The 18945-nt window shown below is 40.2% G+C and overlaps 1 protein-coding gene across 2 annotated transcripts; it reads left to right on the top strand.

Annotated features, from left to right (window-relative positions):
- The first annotated feature begins 89 nt into the window (after positions 1-89).
- rps6kal (ribosomal protein S6 kinase a, like) lies at positions 90-17558 on the top strand. Of its 2 annotated transcripts, XM_034223231.1 has the most exons (22): positions 90-504; positions 2960-3019; positions 3095-3211; positions 3291-3372; positions 3496-3576; positions 4346-4425; positions 5111-5217; positions 6376-6413; positions 6660-6802; positions 6900-6970; positions 7095-7183; positions 9049-9113; positions 9468-9570; positions 9718-9842; positions 10961-11083; positions 11793-11882; positions 11976-12134; positions 12224-12385; positions 13149-13225; positions 13932-14049; positions 14378-14518; positions 16396-17558. In XM_034223231.1, the coding sequence occupies exons 1-22, from the start codon at positions 478-480 to the stop codon at positions 16519-16521; spliced, it is 2184 nt and encodes a 727-aa protein (XP_034079122.1). In that variant the 5' UTR covers positions 90-477; the 3' UTR covers positions 16522-17558. The 2 variants fall into 2 exon arrangements, with proteins under 2 accessions (XP_034079122.1, XP_034079123.1); XM_034223232.1 differs by lacking the exons at positions 90-504; positions 2960-3019 and having other exon boundaries at positions 5101-5217.
- Positions 17559-18945: the final 1387 nt, after the last annotated feature.

The raw sequence follows: 18945 nt of genomic DNA, 5'->3' as shown, positions 1-18945 counted from the left end.
CAATAGCAGAGACCCTTCAACCGGATGCATGTGTGTCACAGTCAGCATACATGTCATGCAGCATCAAGTCGCCCCCCCCCCCCCCCCGCATTACCATCACCACGTCCTCTCTTCCTCCTGTCTATGTCGAGATCCGCTGCTTTGGTTTGGACGGGGGGAAATCCTTAACTGAATTGCGTCATAAATACGTCAATAAACTCTCATTCACTGACGACCAGGTACCACGATAGCCGCCATATTCGCATCCATGGCAGGGTAGCGGTGCTGTCGGCGAGCGTATGGTCCAGTCATCAGCATCAACTATTCCCCGCACAGACCCCCCGATCCCATCCCGATCGTGGTCTGCAGACACACAGCTTTGGATCTGATCATCAAAGCAGAACAACCGGACATCCACAGAGGGGAAGACATGCAACGTGGAGCGGGGGTCTAGGTAGACTACGATGCCTTAGACTTAGAGAGGGATCCTGGCACAAGATGGACGAAAACAGCGTTTGTAATGAGGTGAGTTGCAAACAGATTGCTTTGCATACTGATTTGCCTAACATTGTTTTTGGTTTGTTCTGTCCGGTTATGTTAGCTTTTTGGGTAGAGCTTAAATTCGCGTCACGACCTGCAGCGCACCGTGATGCATGCTAACAAGCTAGCGCATGCTAACAGCTGGTTAGGTGTTTATGTTTGTTGTACTGTACCGGGTTTATTTTTTTGAAAGCCACTCGTCTGGGCTTTCGTAACCGCTAATTATCAGCACAAAAGACGGGATCTTAATCCAACAACAAACAACCTCCTCGCTTTTGTTGTTATTTACACTTCTCAAGGAGTTTGCCTCATAGCTAGCTTAGCCTAGCATTAGCATGTAGTTAGCTTGCTAGCTGACAGCTTGTAGGCTTGAAACTTGGGGACAAGTTTTAATTAAACCCCAAACATATTGTAAATAAAGAGCCGAGAAAAAGTGTCTTTGTATGTGCAGTTACGCTGTGGAATGTGTCAGCAACGTTAAATAAATATGAAGTTTAACACTAAGGTTAGCTGGGTAACATTTGGTCAGACGCCTTCACAAGTGAGGGCTGGCTTGTCGGCAGCACGAGTGCTGCTGTTATTAGTTTAAACTATATTTTTGTTAGTTACGTTATAACTCATAGTTTGATAAATGTATAATCTACACATACGGAAGTGTTTTAGTGTGTAAGTGAAGTTGTGATAAACATTAACAGACTCAATAACTACAAAAAAACCGTAATAGAATATCAACCCTTGTATTTATAATGAGCTATTGTTTCACTTCCATACATTTTAGTGAAACCATTAATAACCTTTTTATATATGAATCTTATTTCTGTATAACTGTGGAAAGTCTCAGTTTGCTTTCGCCTGGGCCCCACTATGATGTGTGTTTTTAATGTGCAGCTAAACCAACCTGACATCCTAAACCTCTCCATCTCTGGGATTATTTGCAGTCTTTAACACCTACAGTCTGAATGACTGCTGTGACTATCTTTAAAAAAAGCCAAAATAAATGTATTTTGCAAAATACACTTCTGACCTAGTCTATTTTTCTTTTGCTTCTTTAGTGATAGTTGAAAGACTTCGGACACAGCATTTTTGATAATCTTTTGAATGAGATTAGTTTATGTATCTGGCATGTCACCACTAACTAATTCTTCAACTGGTGTGCCTCAAATATTCCTAATGTTTTCGTCGCTCCCTACAAATAAGCAACCACTCTAATCTACTTTCCTTAGAACCACATAAGTAAACATTAGCCACTCAAACTTGGCTTGTGGTTGTGCGGGTTGTTTAATGAACTTTGTGTGCTTTTGTACTGTGAAGTATTGCATGCCGGTGTCAGTGACTGTTGGATTAAATTGTATATGACTGTCACACATCTTTTCAAATGGCGGAAAAAGACTCGCCTGGTTGTACTGCAAGTGTAGGCTGCACTCTGTTTCAAGCCAGTGATGAGCCACAGCAAAGGTGGGAGTGAAAATGTATGTGTGAATTATGACACGGCCCTGACTGTGGCTGGATGTTACACTTCAGAAGATGCACTGAGGCTTATATTTTTACACATTTTCTTTGTTTTATGTCTTACTTAAGTTTAAAGTGGAAATTGCGAACGATTCGGTTGTTTATGATGATGTCATCCTGTAGTACTAAGATATTGCAAAGTGTTTTGTTGGCCTTGGTTCTGTGGATGTACATGAGTCGGTGGCTCCACCCACTGAGTGGGCTTGCGTAGCTGCTATGACTCATCCCCCCTCTTCAGAGGCTTGATGGAATTCAACACACAAACACACTGAACTGAATACATCATCGCAGGCTGAGCTTCAGCACAGAATTGAAATAAGCAGACCTGGTTAATGTCACGGCGGTCAGTTTATTGTCTGATTTATGTGAGGATGCTGAAATATCTCACATTCCTTTGCTGACAATATCACAGTGAGTGGCTTTTTAACCAAACAAAAGAGGGGCATAAAACTGGCTCCTTAAATGTAACTCTCGGTTGAACAAAGCATGTCTATCTGTCTTTAAATAAAGAAATGAAAAGCTTTGTGGCCACATCCATGAAAGAGCTAGACCCTAGTTTGTCCTGAAGAGGTTGAATTCTGACTGCAGCCTTAACAAAACATCAGACTGAGCGAGTCAGACATGTTGTTTTTACCCTGGCTGGGGATTAAGCTAGAATGCTAATAATGAGAGGCTTTAAAGGGGACAGGATGAGAGCAGGACAGCTGGACAGGCTTAAAGTATGGACTCCATACTGTTTGACAACAAATAGAAAAGTGAAAGCGCACTGTTATTGTATCTGACTCATCGATTTCATCTGTTGCATCTTCCGTCATACATGGGGGCGTGCAGCAGCTGCACTCCCGCTCAGCTGAAAAACAAGGATGAACACGCTTTGTGAAAGTGTCTTCTGTTGCCGACGCTCATGAAATCTTTTTCGCCTTTTCCGCAGGTCAATGGACATGAGATCATGGACGAGCCCATGGAGGAGGGAGACTCTTTCTCACACTGTGTAAGTAGTGATGGGATTAAACGTTTGTGCGTGTGATGTACGATGTTGAGTCTCATGCTGATGCTGTTTGTGTAGGATGAAGGGACGTATGAGGAGATTCCCATCACTCATCATGTGAAAGAGGGCTGTGAGAAAGCTGATCCGTGTCAGTTTGAGCTGCTCAAAGTCCTCGGCCAGGGCTCTTTCGGCAAGGTGAGGAACAAGCGGACACATCTTTCCACGGTGCAAGCGTAGGTGTTCAATCCATCTCAAATGTCTCCTGTTCTCTCAGGTTTTTCTTGTCAGGAAGATCATTGGTCCGGATGCGGGTCAGTTATATGCAATGAAAGTTCTAAAAAAGGCATCTTTGAAAGGTAATGCAACTTTTTTTTAATTGCTGTCCTCACAAAACACCACAGTGCAATATAACGTCCCGTCATGTTCCGTCCTCGGTGTTGAATTTCTCTCTCTCTCCTTCTCGTTATGTCTCTCTCCAGTCAGGGACAGAGTTCGCACTAAGATGGAAAGAGACATTTTAGTGGAAGTCAACCATCCCTTCATAGTGAAATTGCACTACGGTAAGAGAAACTGTTAGTGTGCAGGTGATTATGGGTAATCATATGGGGCGGTGGTGGCGAAGTCGATAGGGACTTGGCTTGGCAACTGGAAAGTCACCAGTTCAAGTCCCGGCAAGACCAAGTGTTACCGAGGTGTCCCTGAGCAAGGCACCGTTCCCCACACTGCTCCCCAGGCGCCGTTCAAAATGGCAGCACACTGCTCCTAACACTAGGATGGGTCAAATGCAGAGAGACAATTTCCCCACGAGGGATTAATAAAAGTCCATCTTATCTTATACAGATTGCATCCAAGTTCAGGTGGGGCTAAGCTGTTTATGTGTGTCATAATGTTCAAATCACAAATGCTTACATAATTTATAGGAATATTTTGGGTTTTATTACATAATTGTCTAACAGGAAGTGCTCCGAATTGATCAAGTTAAACAAATGTATATATTTAATATTATAATTTTTGTTCTATATTATCAGTTTTTTATTGACAAGATTGCCACAATACACATACAAACATTATTAACTACAAAGGTCAGCACAGGCCTGTTTCCATTAGTGTAAAGTATTGGCCCATGATTAACATTTTAAATGGATTCTTCTTAGGTTGGGTTTAGTAGTTTTACCCGAATCCTGCAAAAAAACCTTCCTCATCATTGTTTGTGTGGGCAATCTGTTGCCATTCTAAGTTAAATTGTTTACTTGCGTCACCCTGAGTGTTTCTGTTGAAAAACTCCTGAATTAGCTTGCAGGTAATTGACTTGTTGTCCTTGTCTCGCAGCCTTTCAGACAGAAGGGAAACTGTATTTAATACTGGACTTTCTCAGGGGAGGGGATGTATTCACTCGCTTATCCAAAGAGGTAAGCTGACGTCTTGTTGCCTTATCATTACACTTAACTGTAATTGCCACTTTAACTGTTGTTTTTAACTGTGTGAAAAGAAAAGAACAGCATGTCCTTTAATAGCGGGTTTTTTAAACGCCTAATGCTTGTGAAAAATCTGAAATACATATAAAGCCCTAAGGGATCGTTAGTCTGACAGCTACAAATGGAACAGGTGCAGATTTAGTATGCAGACATTTTTAATATATTTTGTAAGAGCTAAGGCACTGCCAAGTCATTTGTCTCTCCTGTTTTTCTTTTTAGCTTTTTACTCTAATTCAGACTCTAATTCCTCATGGAAACACGTTTTTCTTGGAATCTCTATCCCTTTTTAGATCATCCGTGCCTTGTCAGTTAGAGGCACGGCTCTTTTTCAAATTCTTTCAGGGCGCTCAGACAATGTGTGATTGTTCTCCAGATAGACCTTGTGTTGAAAGCATGTCTCAGAACCAAAGCGATAGCTGCTGGCAGTGTCAGGTCAACAGCTTGCTGAGTTGTGTAACCTTTTTTGAAATGTTCATATTGTGACCATAATAATACTGTTGCTTTCTCTTTGCGGTTACTGAAGCTTAATGTTGAAGTTGTGTCTTTTTTTTTTCCTTTTGCTGCTGAATTTCTTCCCATCTTCTTAGTTCAGAGAGTAAATTTGTCCAGTTCTTATCAGGTTATGTTTACAGAGGAAGATGTGAAATTCTACCTTGCAGAGCTGGCCCTGGCCCTCGACCACCTGCACAGCTTGGGCATAGTTTACAGAGATCTCAAGCCAGAGAAGTAAGAATCCTAGACTTCTCCTTAACCTTTGACCCCACACACAAACCCCTGTCATCTTTTAATTTATAGAAAAACTGTACGGCTCTGGCTGTCATCAAATGTCATTAGCATTACTCATTATTTCAAGAATGGCCAGACATTACTGCGACTATCATTCAAAAATCTGAATCAGAAATACTTTAATTATCCCGCAACGGGGACATTTACAGCATTTAAACAGCAAAAGCACAGTGAAGATTAAAGTAGAAGAGTAGACTTACATTTCATTGAAAAAGTAGGTAAATGTTGGTAAAAATTAAAACATCAAAGTGTTTTTTTTTACCCTAAGATATCTAATCCTTACCTTTACCTTCTCCATATTTAATTTTTGCCAAAATGGTGAATGAGTGAAATTAATCTTTTGTACTGTGCAGTTTCAAAGAACTTAAAGCAAAAAGATTGTTATGTCATAGAGAGATACTTTTGTTACAAGACAAAGCTACATATTTCCCTTTGGCTGCATGCATAAAACATAGACAAAGCATAACACATTGAAAATATTTCATATCAAATGTTGTGAAGAGGCATTCAGTCAGCAGAATACATCTCTAGGTGTGTACAACGTGGCAAGATTTAAAGGGACAGTTCACCCTAAAGTCAAAGAAATACATCTCCAATATAATGAAATTATATATTTAATAGTTTTTAAGTTTTTCAAATGATTTGTTAGTGGTTTAAACAACGCAAGCCAAGTGCCATTTGGTCCCAGAAGGCAGAAAATCGACATCTCCAAAATGTGACAACCCACACCAAAACAAATCTAAATAAATACATAGGACTACAGGCACTTTAAAAATATTTTTAATTTTGGGGTGAACCTTCCCTTCAACTCAATAAGTAGGGTATCATGTCATTCTCTTTAGGATGAATGGGCTTTAGTGTTTTTCTGTAGTTGACGCAAAAATAGCCCATAACACAATGACCCAAAACAGCGAAGATATGTTTGACTTGAGTTCAGACTTCTCCTCAGCCTGAATATTTACATATAGGACATTACATTGAGTACTTAGACAGATTTAAAACCACATCAAGCAGATTTGAAAGGCATTAGTATGACTTAAATGCTGTTGTTTTGTTGTTTGAAGCTCACCTCCATGGAACCCTGTTCTTGTCTTTCAGCATCTTACTTGATGAAGCTGGACACATAAAGTTAACAGGTAGGTTTTTTATTTAATACACACATATATTTGACTTAATCCAAAAGAGAAATTAAACTGTCTTGACCTATGCCTGTAATTAAAATGTTTAATATTAAATGTGGCAGCATGAAAATTGATCCATGACCCAATTTTTGTCCTTAGGCTTACTTTCATCAGTGGTTACTTTGTGCCAACACCTTTAGAGGATAAGAGTTGTGTCAGCTGTGTATTTAACCTCTTTTGCTTTGCATTGCTCTCGTGCAGACTTTGGCTTGAGTAAAGAGTCAGTAGATGTTGATAAGAAGGCTTATTCCTTCTGTGGTACGGTGGAGTATATGGCCCCTGAGGTGGTCAACAGGAGAGGACACACACAAAGTGCGGACTGGTGGTCTCTCGGAGTACTCATGGTACAGAACATGCCTCTTTTTATTGCTTAGACATTTATATGAACTGCTTTAGTTCATGTTCATGATTTTTTCTTTTCTATCATTGTGTTGTTTGTAGTTTGAGATGCTAACGGGGACATTACCGTTCCAAGGGAAAGACCGCAACGAGACCATGAACATGATTCTCAAGTGAGTCATTACACACTGCATGATTAAGACACTCAGAGCGTGACAGAAGTGAGACATGTTTTGTAATTACTAATCGACTGTAGTGCCATACCAACATGTCCTTCTACTCTTTTCCCCCCTCCAGAGCTAAGTTGGGAATGCCCCAGTTCCTAAGTTTGGAAGCCCAAAGTTTGCTGAGAATGCTGTTTAAACGTAACCCTGCTAACAGACTAGGTAAGGTGCATTTAAAAGAAACATCTGATGGTGTGTTCGGATCCTTAGTCAAAATATCACACTGTGACAATCACTCTACTACAAGTTAAAGACCTTGTTTAAAACCTTACTGATGTATAAACGGCAAAATCTAAGTATCAAAAGTAGTCGTTGTGCAGTAAAATGTCACCTTTACTAAAATACATGATGCATTTCACTGCTGTATTGTTGTTTTCCTGTAGTGTTTTATATATGTTTTAGTGCATGTAAATGGTCTGCAAAGGCTACAATCCCAGAGTTCCCTCCAGAGGGAGTTTCTCTCACACACTGCCTGAAACGCCTCCATTGGACCCCTTTTTTTTAACTTAACATAGTGACATCACTATGTAACACTCGCGCTTCTATTAGCTAGCACTTGAAATGTTTTTGCTCTATGAAGCCTGATGTACTTATATGATTCTGTTTTCCTCAAGTTTGTATTTTGTTGGTCGAACGCACTTATTGTAAGTCGCTTTGGATAAAAGCGTCAGCTAAATGCAATGTAATGTAAAAAGCTAGCGCTCCAAAACATTGTACGTGATAGGCTACGTGGCGGGACATCTCTAAAGGGTTGACCAATCGGAGCAGACTGGGCTCTGGTTTCAGACAGAGGGTGAAAAGAGGTGCTGCAGCACAGGCAGTATGAGAAAAAGAAAGCTTTTTGAACATTAAAGAATGGAAACATGTCGCAGTAGATAGACCCTCCAGAAAAACGTGGGCTAAAATCCTTGATTATGCGATCAAACATGCGGGGTTTTATGTGATTGTATGCGGTGAAATTGCGGGAAGTGGAATAAATATTGGGCTGTCTTATTTATTTATTCTCTCTCACACACAACCTGCCACTAACGTTAAACCCCTTTCCTATTCAATTAAACACATTCAATGTTTATCTATTGTAAAAGCAATTGGGCTATTTTAATCACACTCTCTCTCTCTCTCTCGCTCTCTCACACACACAAACACACACACACACACACACACACACACACACTTCTCCGCCTCATTCTGTTTTCATTTACTTGTTCGTTATCTGACCAGCTTCAATCTTGTAGGCTTCTCACCTCGTCTCTTGTAGCCCTCGAAAGGGTTTTGGAGGTTGATGCCTCGGTGAACGTGAGTTGTTTGGCTTTCTTGTCCGCAGCAGCAGAAAGCATTTTCGAATGTTTGATGAATCAAAGTGGGTCGTCACCGTCGATGTTCTCTGATGCTCCAACACACAGTTGCACGGGGTGCAGAATAGTTTCCCCCCACTTTCGTGCAAGACATCGGGGTACTGCGTTGCTCGGTCTTTCGCAGAAATGTTCGTCGGTAAATGAGATGGATTAGATTTTTTCATCTTGGTGTTTTCTCTCTCGTGTGAGCTCCACACGTTCACTCTACGGTGTTGTTTACCTTCTGTGATGCGCAAGACGAGGTAACTTTTTTCCCCTCAACTTTGTGTGGAAAAATGCGGGGATTATGCGGCCTTTTAAAAATCTGCGCCATTTTGCTGAATATGCGGTAAATTCTGCGAGCGCAGAATCGCGTTTTTCTGGAGGGTCTAAGTAGAGGAACAAAATGCCATTATCAACTTGAACATTTGTATAATAGGGCCCCTTTTAAAGTATTTCACTTGAGTAACTTGTAACATTAGTCAGATAACCCTGCCTGTAAAATGGAATGTGATGTGTTGATTCTCACATAGCACTCCTCGCATAATTTGAGCCTGTTAACATTTTGGCATCCACTTAAATCACACCGCGAAAACCCGCTGAGAGAAAAAACGTGTGAATGTGTTGATCCTGTGAAAACCATAGAAAACGAACCTGCCAGGTTAAATGAATCGGACTGATCTGTGTCTTCAGGGGCCGGGCCCGACGGAGTGGAGGAGATCAAACGCCACGCTTTCTTTTCCACCATCGACTGGAATGTGAGTACACACACACACAGATCCCTCACACACAGATTTACACACACGCATGTAAAGTCTCCAACTTCTGTCGAATATTCACACCTAACAAACGGTTGGCGTGGTGAGTTCTGGCCATCAGTCTTGGCTGTGCCGACTGTGTGTGTGTGTCTGGGCAGAGGTCCAGTTCTCGCTGTGTGTGCACTAATAGCCCTGCGTGAGTGTTTAAGAGCCTGCAGGATGCTGTTGGCTGCACCAGGCTGTACAGCGGGTTCATTTGGGAGGGGTCTTGGCTTTTCTCTCTCGCATATGTTCACACACATTGCTGTGGTGGGGGTTAATGTGTGTGTGTCTGTGTGTCCGTATCTTCTGCAGAAACTGTACAGGAGAGAGCTCCAGCCCCCATTCAAGCCTGCAGCAGGTAAACCAGATGACACGTTCTGCTTCGACCCCGAGTTCACTGCTAAAACGCCTAAAGGTAAAAAGCCACACATGCACACCGTTCTGTTCCAATACTTAAAAACTATTCCTGCAGCCATGGAAACTGCATCCGAGCACTGACAACATGTAGTGGGTGTGTGTGTGTTCACATGACGATAATATGAATGATCTTTTGTATGTGCAGACTCCCCAGGTATCCCGCCCAGTGCTAATGCCCACCAGCTCTTCAAAGGCTTCAGTTTCGTTGCTCCAGCCCCTATGGATGAGAACAAGAGCTCCCCCATGCTCAGCATACTCCCCATAGTTCAGGTGAACACACATCATCTTGCAAATGTCCTCTATCATAATTTACACATGTACATTTTCAGCTTGAATACAATAATATGTGCACAAATGTTATCTCTTAAAAAGTGGTGCAGTGATGACGTATTATTGTAGGCTAACCTGGGAGGTAGCATCGCAAGAGCTCCCTCGACTAAAATCCAATAGGATCTTTATACGATTTTGGAAACAAACTTTTATGATGCTTACACTAATAGTTGTAGTGGAAATGCTATTCATATCTACGTAACGGTCGCATGACTTCACGTCAACGCCGCTAAGCTAAAAGCAGCAAATTATAAGTGTTGTGTCATGTAGAAGTCTCCTTTAGCTGCTTGTTAGCAACCACTGATTTCTAAGGCATGTAAAAGCTTCAGACATTTACTTGTTGGGTATTCTTTAACATATTTTATGTCATAGAAGAAAACATGAACATTTCGTTAGCTTGTCTTTACTAACCGGAAGTGCTGAAATGCTAACTCATATCCGCGATTAGATGATAGATACTTTATTGTTCCCAATTTGGGACATTTTTGTTTTGCATTAGGACTCATTCCAGCACCACTCTATAGCGGGTTTGCCACATGATGGCGACTAGAAGTGTGTACTAATGTGGAGCTTTGCACAGACTTCTTCCTGCAGGCAGCGCCCTTGCAAAAGCTGGTCAAAACACTGTTAGTTCACACACATGGAACTGTTGCTGAACACATTTTCGCCACATTTTAGTTGACAAAACTCACACTTCTTATTTGTCACTGACTGCCTTCTTTATTTTTTAATATAAATAATTGACATGATGGTAGAAATACCAAGAATGGCTCACTTAACGGTATCGGGTAACATGTTAATAGCGACCTACAATAGTGGTAAATGACGATTTAAATTCAGCTGAGTTTCTAAAATCATTACTACTACAAGTCCCACTCTGGCGTATTTGTGAAGTTAAAATTCTGTGGGTGTTCCAGCTTTGCGATTACTCATCAAATGTGTAGGCATGGCTTATGAAGGACAGAAGCTGCTGATTTTAGAGGAATGCTTTTTATATATTTTTTGTTTTTCGGTTTGGGTTAAAGATAGTGTAACAATTCAAATGTTTTTCTCTCCAGATGCACGGGGGTTCGACAAAGTTCTCCGATCTTTACGAGCTGCAGGAGGACATAGGGGTCGGCTCCTACTCCATTTGTAAACGATGTGTACACCGAGTCTCTGCCATGCACTATGCTGTGAAGGTAGTACATTTTTCTTCCTTTTTTTTAATCCACGTATCATCAGGGCTCATTTTTGATGGTTCCATGCTTTACGCTAACACAGGCACACACAGTTATTAGTGAGAGTTAGCAGGTTAAATGACATTTAAAAGTGGCTAATGAAGGATGGGGATCCACCTTTGTCTTTGACGTCAATGAGCACTGTTGGAGCTCTTTCTGTTCTTTTAAACTGGTGACACAATGTAATGTGATTACAATGTAATGTGATAATGGCTAATGGTCAACATCAATAATTGGGCACAAGGCTGTGCATTCTTATAAATGTTTTAAGTAGCCCTATTATGCTTTTTGGGGTTATCCCTTTCCTGTAGTGTGTTATAGCTTTTTGTGCATGTAAATGGTCTGCAAAGGCTAACATCCTTCATGCTCCCACACACTCTCCCCCCTGCCTCCATTGGACTCCTTTGTAACATAGTGACGCTACGTAACACTAGCGCTTCAATTGGCTATGGGGGGGGGGACATTTCCGACCCATCTCTAAGCATGTCTCTGTAAATAAAGATAATTTAGATTCTAATAAAAACGTTACTGTATTGCGTTCAGGGTCGCCAACAGACCAGCAGAGGGCAGCATGGCGTTAGCAACTAAAGCCAAATATCTCAGCTAGTTAAGATTGTTATACGTTTGTTTTTTGACTAACTGCTCATATCTGTGTTTTTGTGTGTCGCAGATTATAGACAAAAGCAAGAGGGACCCTTCTGAGGAGATCGAAATCCTGATGCGTTACGGGCAGCATCCCAACATCATCACTCTGAAAGACGTCAGTAACTTTTGTGTGTGTGTTTCTCTACTTTAAAGTTTTAGTTTGACGCCATACTGACAGATTGTCTCTCCACATGCATGTGTGTGTCAGGTGTATGACGAGGGCAGGTACGTGTACCTGGTGACGGAGCTGATGAAAGGAGGGGAGCTGCTGGATAAGATCCTCAGGCAGAAGTTTTTCTCTGAGAGAGAGGCCAGTGCTGTGCTCTACACCATCACCAAGACTGTTGACTACCTCCACTGCCAAGGGGTGAGCAGACACTTCTGTACTAGAGGAGCACAAGTGGAACGTTGTATCTTCTGCTTCGCTAATGTCCCCCTTCTCCTCCTCCTCCCCAGGTGGTACACCGAGACCTGAAACCCAGTAACATCCTTTACATGGATGACTCGGGAAATCCTGACTCCATCAGGATCTGTGACTTTGGATTCGCCAAGCAGCTTCGAGGAGGCAACGGCCTGCTCCTCACCCCCTGTTACACCGCTAACTTTGTGGCACCCGAGGTGAGAAATGATGGAAGCAGAAAGAGACCCAATGCCAGAGGGAATATAAGACTTGATACCTGAAGGATGCAATTTTAAGATACAGAAAAGTTGTAGTAGACTAGGGTAAACAATTTAATTTAACTTTGGGTTTTAATTGGGACAACTAATATACACATATAAAACATGAGGCATTGTTTTTAAAATAATGAAAAGCTACAGAAAACTTTTACTGAACAAAAAAGCTACCTTATAACACCTCCCTTTTTATATATTGATTAATTTGTAAAACTCTAATAAAAGAAACAAGTTAAATATTTTGTTTCATTTATATACTCAAATGAATTCACTCAATGACTTCACAGTAGTGTTAAACCTAGGAAAATATAACTAACTCCGATTATTTTTGAATGATATTGTAATTGCGATTTGAAAATTGTTTCCAATCATCATTGAAAGTTATATTACAATTATTTTCTTCTTTTGTTTATAAAGGGGATTTGTACCCAAAAAAAAATGTACGTCTGTAAAATACAGTTCTTAGGCTTAACTTTGCACATCTCCATTCATAACTCAGAATTAGCACCAGTCCATTTTGAAAGTTCATTGAAATGTTATCAATTGTGCAGCCATGGTTTATACCTCAGTTTTGTACTTGTTAATCATCTTGTTTACTTAAACAAGATGATATTAAGTGTAATAAACAACATTTATTACAACAACATTTGTATTATTCCCTAAGTAGTCCATAATGGTTTGCTTTTCTGTGTTTGTATGGCTGCAGGTACTGATGCGGCAAGGTTATGATGCAGCCTGTGATATATGGAGTCTTGGAGTTCTACTGTATACCATGTTGGCAGGGTAAGACTCATAAAGACAACGGTTGGATCATTTGTTTTGAATGTGGGAGGCAATGAAGGGTCAAACATTTTTAAATGTTGCAGACATGGAGCTGAAAATAGAAGCTTTAGATAAGAGCTTTTGTTACTCTGCTTGTGTTGTTCGTGTAGTTGTGGAAAACTTGGATCAATAATTAATTTAGCTGATTGTAGGTTAACAAAAACAATGTGGCAGTCAATTTAGTTTTTTGTTGTTTGGTTAAATCAACTTTATTTAATGAATATAATTCGTCACTTTGGTCATCATTAATAAGATAATGGGATGGAGAGCCAAGCTTACAAGATACATAATATGACCTTGTTTTTTTGTTGTCACGTTGCTTTGACTCAAACACTTATAATAATAGTTTTGAGATTTGTTTTGAATTTTGAAAATAATAAAAAAAACAATATATTTTCGATTAGTTTTGACGGTGGGACTTGACAACGCTCTGGAGTTATTTGAAAAGGTTTGGAGAACACAAGTCAGAAACAATCTCCTGCAGCCACCACTGGAACCGATTACTAAAATAGCCTGATTCACTTCATATTTCAAAATATGATTCATATAGCAACATCTCAATGTTTCAAATGAAGCTCCAAACCAATTGGAACAGTATTGGACTTAAGGAGAATCCAAGGAATGAGATTCTGTCTTTTGCTAACGTCTGTGTTTTATCTCCCGTCAGGTACACGCCGTTTGCTAACGGGCCAAACGACACGCCAGAGGAGATTCTGCTCCGGATAGGATCTGGAAAGTTCTCTTTGACAGGCGGCAACTGGGATACTGTATCAGACAGCTCGAAGGTACACACTCCTACGCTGTCTTTGAAGCTCATTTTCATTGATACTATGCCTTTTTAAAGTCTTATTTGAACTATAATTTCTTCTCCTCTGATGTCTTTAAAGCACTTTGTACATTTGTTTTTGAGGGTGCTACTTAAACCTAATTTAGCTGTTTTATTTGGATGTGATCCTATTAGTATTTTTCTCTTTGTGTGTTTGTGCAGAGGTACATCCTCTGATAAAGTGATAAAATAGGATATTTTTCCTCTGTGTTTAACAATGGAAATCACATTTTTAAAGTGAATCCTCCTACTCGTTCGTTAACACTGGAAGTTGTTTATTGTTCCAGGACCTGCTGTCCCATATGCTCCACGTGGACCCTCACCAGCGATACACAGCAGAGCAGGTTCTGAAGCATTCCTGGATCACCTGCAGAGACACGCTACCGCACTTCCAGCTCACACGCCATGATGCACCTCACCTCGTCAAGGTGGGTCCATAGAGCCTCCTTATAGGTGTCGGTGGTACACAGAGTGTTTTACTGGTTTCTCTACAGCAGAAATAATTATAATTATGAATTTGCCTGACAAAAGTCCTCCTGCTGGGAACTGAGTTAACATTGTGCCCACTGGCAGTTTCATTTAAAACACTTCTGTATTCCACTGTACGTACGCTCGACACATTTTCAGGTCATGACAGGATATAAAACTCATCTCTAATTCAATGAAATTATATTTACCAAAATACAAAGGAAAAATAATCATTAACAAAACAAAAGGAGGACCGTTTTAATTAGTTCCACCTTGACTATATTTACACATTCAAAGTGAAACGAGACCCCCTGGACCGCGGTGGTTGGGTACAAACATACAATACGTTATACCCCCCGACATCCTAGCGGCTTGATCAGCCAATTAGCTGCTGCCAAAGTGACTAATGGTTTGGGACATACCGCACAAAACGACAGCAAAAGATGCTCACAAAAGGCCCAAAATTGACATTGGCTTGTTGGGTGTTAAAGCCTAGTTGTATCGCACATTTGGCAGACATGGCCTAACATGTGTTGGTCTTCTTGGTTATGGAACCACATCATCTGACCAAACCAGAAGAGGGTCTGAAGTCTGCTACATGACCCATTTCTACTCTATTACCAACACCAGGCCCAACAGAGCAGACTTGTCCATCTTTTTACCTTATCTCCCCACTTATCCAGGTTGAATGCTTCTTCTTTCTTAAGGAACTCAGAACGGTGTATCTTTGTCAGAAGACGTTTGGCACTAAGTGGTTTAAGTTGAGAGAGCACTTTAGCTAGATTGCTGAACTATTCACCCAGAGGCAGTCATTTTACCCTTAGCATATGACATAAGAGTCTTCCTTGGTGCCATCATAGCTCTTTTTTGGTCACAACCTTTTACTGCTAGGTGCTAGCATAACTCAGCCATTTCTTTAAACTTTCTTGGGTTTTGTGTTAACATATTCCTGCGTCGTCAGAGAATTTATAAAAAGTCAAAGGTATTATTAATACAATTTCAATTGACATATTGTTTATGGTATAATTTAATGTTTTTTGCATTTAAATTTCGAAACATTTATTTAATATTTTTGCTGAGTTTGATTGCTACTCGATACCAAATGCTTCCCACTATCTTCAAACCTAGAGAAACATATCATTTGTAGCCACAGTTTTACAATACACTTTGTAATTTTCTAAGAATTGGTCAATAAGAGTGACCTAGCCAGTCAGGTGACCAAAGACTAAGACATTATTTCTGGATGTAGAGAGAGAAGACAGTTATCGGAAAACCTGAGAAATACACTCAAAGCATCTGGTTGAAGAATTCGTCTTTTGTTGAATGGATAAATCTATGTTATTAGAGTTTTCACGGTTAAATTAGTAATACAAATTGATGACCATACAAAAAACTTGGCCTTTTGTGGTACAACAAACTTGACTGAACTCCTGTTTATTAGTGTAAATGCAATCGCCAGAAGCAAACGACTATTGTTAGGTTATTATCAAACCACATAACAGTCCCATGACTTCACATCAACACCATTAAGCTAAAGGTGGCTAATATTTAGTGTGATGACGTTTAGTATTCTCATTTAGTGCCTTTTTTAAAAGCTTCAAGCATTCACTAGTGACAAAACCTGACAATCTCCTCAACGTCTGTTAACCACAGATCTTATTTCAGGAACTAACCAAAAACTCATTTAAAAAAACATTGACTTTGAGACAATCTAACCGGATATCCTAAAATGCGGACTCATTTCCTGGTTTAAGACTTATTCCTGCACCACTCTATTGCTTCAAAGCTAAAGTGTTCTATCTATTAAAAATGAAAGCCAGATGTTGTTGTTTTCCAGGGAGCCATGGCTGCCACATATTCAGCACTGAGCCAGAAGACGAGTCAGCCGGTGTTGGAGCCGGTGGCGGCGTCCAGTCTAGCCCAGAGACGCAGCATGAAGAAACTCACCTCAACAGACATGTAGACACTCAACGCCCTCCTGTTTCACTTGACTCTCAAGTCGGACTCTCATACGCAAAAACACACACAGATCAAAGTCCTGGCCAGTTGTCCTACTGTCTCACTTTTTAACCTATTTATTTGACACCCCCAACATATGCACACTCACACTGGACGTGGTTGCATTGTGAAGACATCAGCGGAAGAGGGGGAAACTCACATATCTGTTGCTGCTGGGAACACAGTTGTATTTATTTCCACAGCTTTCATATGCACTTGCCCTCCTCGCCTTTTCCATTCTCTCTTCCTCTGTGTGAGGAAGAAACACACACCAGCTGATGTTCTCCTTCACTGTGATTGGCTGATTCAAAGCTGCTTCGGTAAACTGTGCCCCCCCCCCCCCCACTGCTCTTCATCTGTGCTCCTTAGTTATCTCTCCTTTCCTCGTTGCCGTTTGTTGTCTTAACTTATTTTCTTCAAAGTGCAGTAATGGTTTATGTGTGAGAGTGTTGGCAGGCTGGTATTGACGGAGGGTCATCGTAAGATTGTTGCCTCTCTTAAAAATAAAAAAAGATATGATTCTGCTTCTAAAAAAGGTCCCTCACGATCAAAGATAATCTGCCAGCACTTTTGTTACATAAATGCATGTGGGCTGAACCTGTGTTTCTTCTCCCTTTAACTCGTCGTCTGACTCATGTTACTTTGTGATGCTAACAATGTATCAGAAAGAGGAAGAAAAAGCTGCATATGGAAAGAGTTCAAAGGTGGAGAACAAGGTGGTTACCATGACAGGAAATTCTAGTTTGCAAAAAAAAAATATAAATATAGAAGATGAAGAGCATGTGGGGGAACTGTATGGATGTCTCTGGGGGGGATGGGACGCACCCCATCAAACCAGAGAGGCTGAATTTAAAAAATAAATAAAAAAAGTCCATTGATATCTCTTCAAAAAAGACATTGTGGAAATTGTATTATATTGTATTTATTTCATTTGATTTTTAAGATTCTATTTTTCTTTCAAGTTCTGTATATATTGACATTAAAGATCATTATTGACATGCATCAGGTGTGAGCTGGTTTGTTCTATCACGTCTGTCCACTCGTGAAATAAATAATAACAGTCTAACACTAAGATTTTAAAGCCAATCAATATAAAACCAACCCCATGTAAGGGTTGCTGAATAGCCACTAATGTGTTGACAAATGGCAATTCCATTACCTGAATTTTAACTCATTTTAAGAGAAGTAGCGCAAGTTGTTTTTTCTTGTACTTTCTGATAAAAACATTAAAATCTACCAGAGACGGTTCAACATAGGGAAACAAGTATACATGACTTAAGGTTAACAAATTAACTCAGTAATGTATTCAGATACTAGATTAAAGATACTAATTCCACACTAAGAAAAACTACTGCAAAAAAGATCATGCATTCTATGTTAAAAAAAAGTATTTAGAGATAAATTAATTTTAAGTATTTTTGCAGTTAATTATTCTATTATTCAATGTCAGTGTTTTCCTATCATAGGACTTTTTGGTTTAAGATGACTTTTGTATTGAATGCAATCCTTTATACATTGTTAGGTAGTTAAATCTACAGCACATTTGGTTTGTCAGAGCTGACAACAGTAGAAAGATAGCAAACACAAACTAAACTTGTTTGTCTTGAGTTGGAAAAGGGAGTCTCATGGTAAAGAGATCTATGAAAACATTACCTACTTCCCTCTGGATTTGCTACTCTAGTAAAAAAAAAATCCTAATTACTTTTTTCTTAATCTCTAGTTTAAAACCTTATTCACATACAGCATGATGCTAATTTAGTAAATTACGGTCACATAAATTTAGCTCCAAGCTTCTCGAACTTCTTTTTCCAGAAAACCAAGATGGCAACTACCAAAAACACTGACAACCTCGAGACTTCCTTTTCTTTCAGTGAGGGGAGGTTTGGTTAAATTCTCCACGTTTCAGCTCTTTATCATTGCTTGTACACATTTGATCCATTGTACATAGATGTACAAAAATATTGATTGATACAGCTTTAAATATAAAGTATTTTAATGGTCCGATCAGGTGAGAAAATGTTTTTTTCGGTTGAGGTCTGTGAATAGACCTCAACCGATAGCCATCATCCAAGCAGCTACATTCCCCTTTGTGTCGTCCCCCAATTTACATAAATGAGATGCAAAGTGTATTAGCCACCACTAGGTGGAAACACTGTCCAGTAGATGAGAAGTTAAACAACAAGCTGAGGGGACACAGCGTCCCCTCAGCGGGTTCGGTCCTTACCTTTATGTAAATGACCGGCCTCGCCTGCTTCCATTTTGTCTGTCCAACCCCCTGCTCCCCTGAGAATACGAGCTCCACTAACCAGCGTGTGTAAAGAGAAGTGTGTGTGTGTGCGGGCGCGTGTGCGTGCGTGTCTGTGAGCTGTCATGACCAGACAGCAGAGGA

Source organism: Gymnodraco acuticeps, unplaced genomic scaffold (assembly GCF_902827175.1).
Source record: "Gymnodraco acuticeps unplaced genomic scaffold, fGymAcu1.1, whole genome shotgun sequence".
In the NCBI taxonomy this organism is placed as follows: domain Eukaryota; kingdom Metazoa; phylum Chordata; class Actinopteri; order Perciformes; family Bathydraconidae; genus Gymnodraco; species Gymnodraco acuticeps.
The sequence above is the reverse complement of the archived record's forward strand: the minus strand, read 5'-3'. Positions and strand labels throughout refer to the sequence as shown.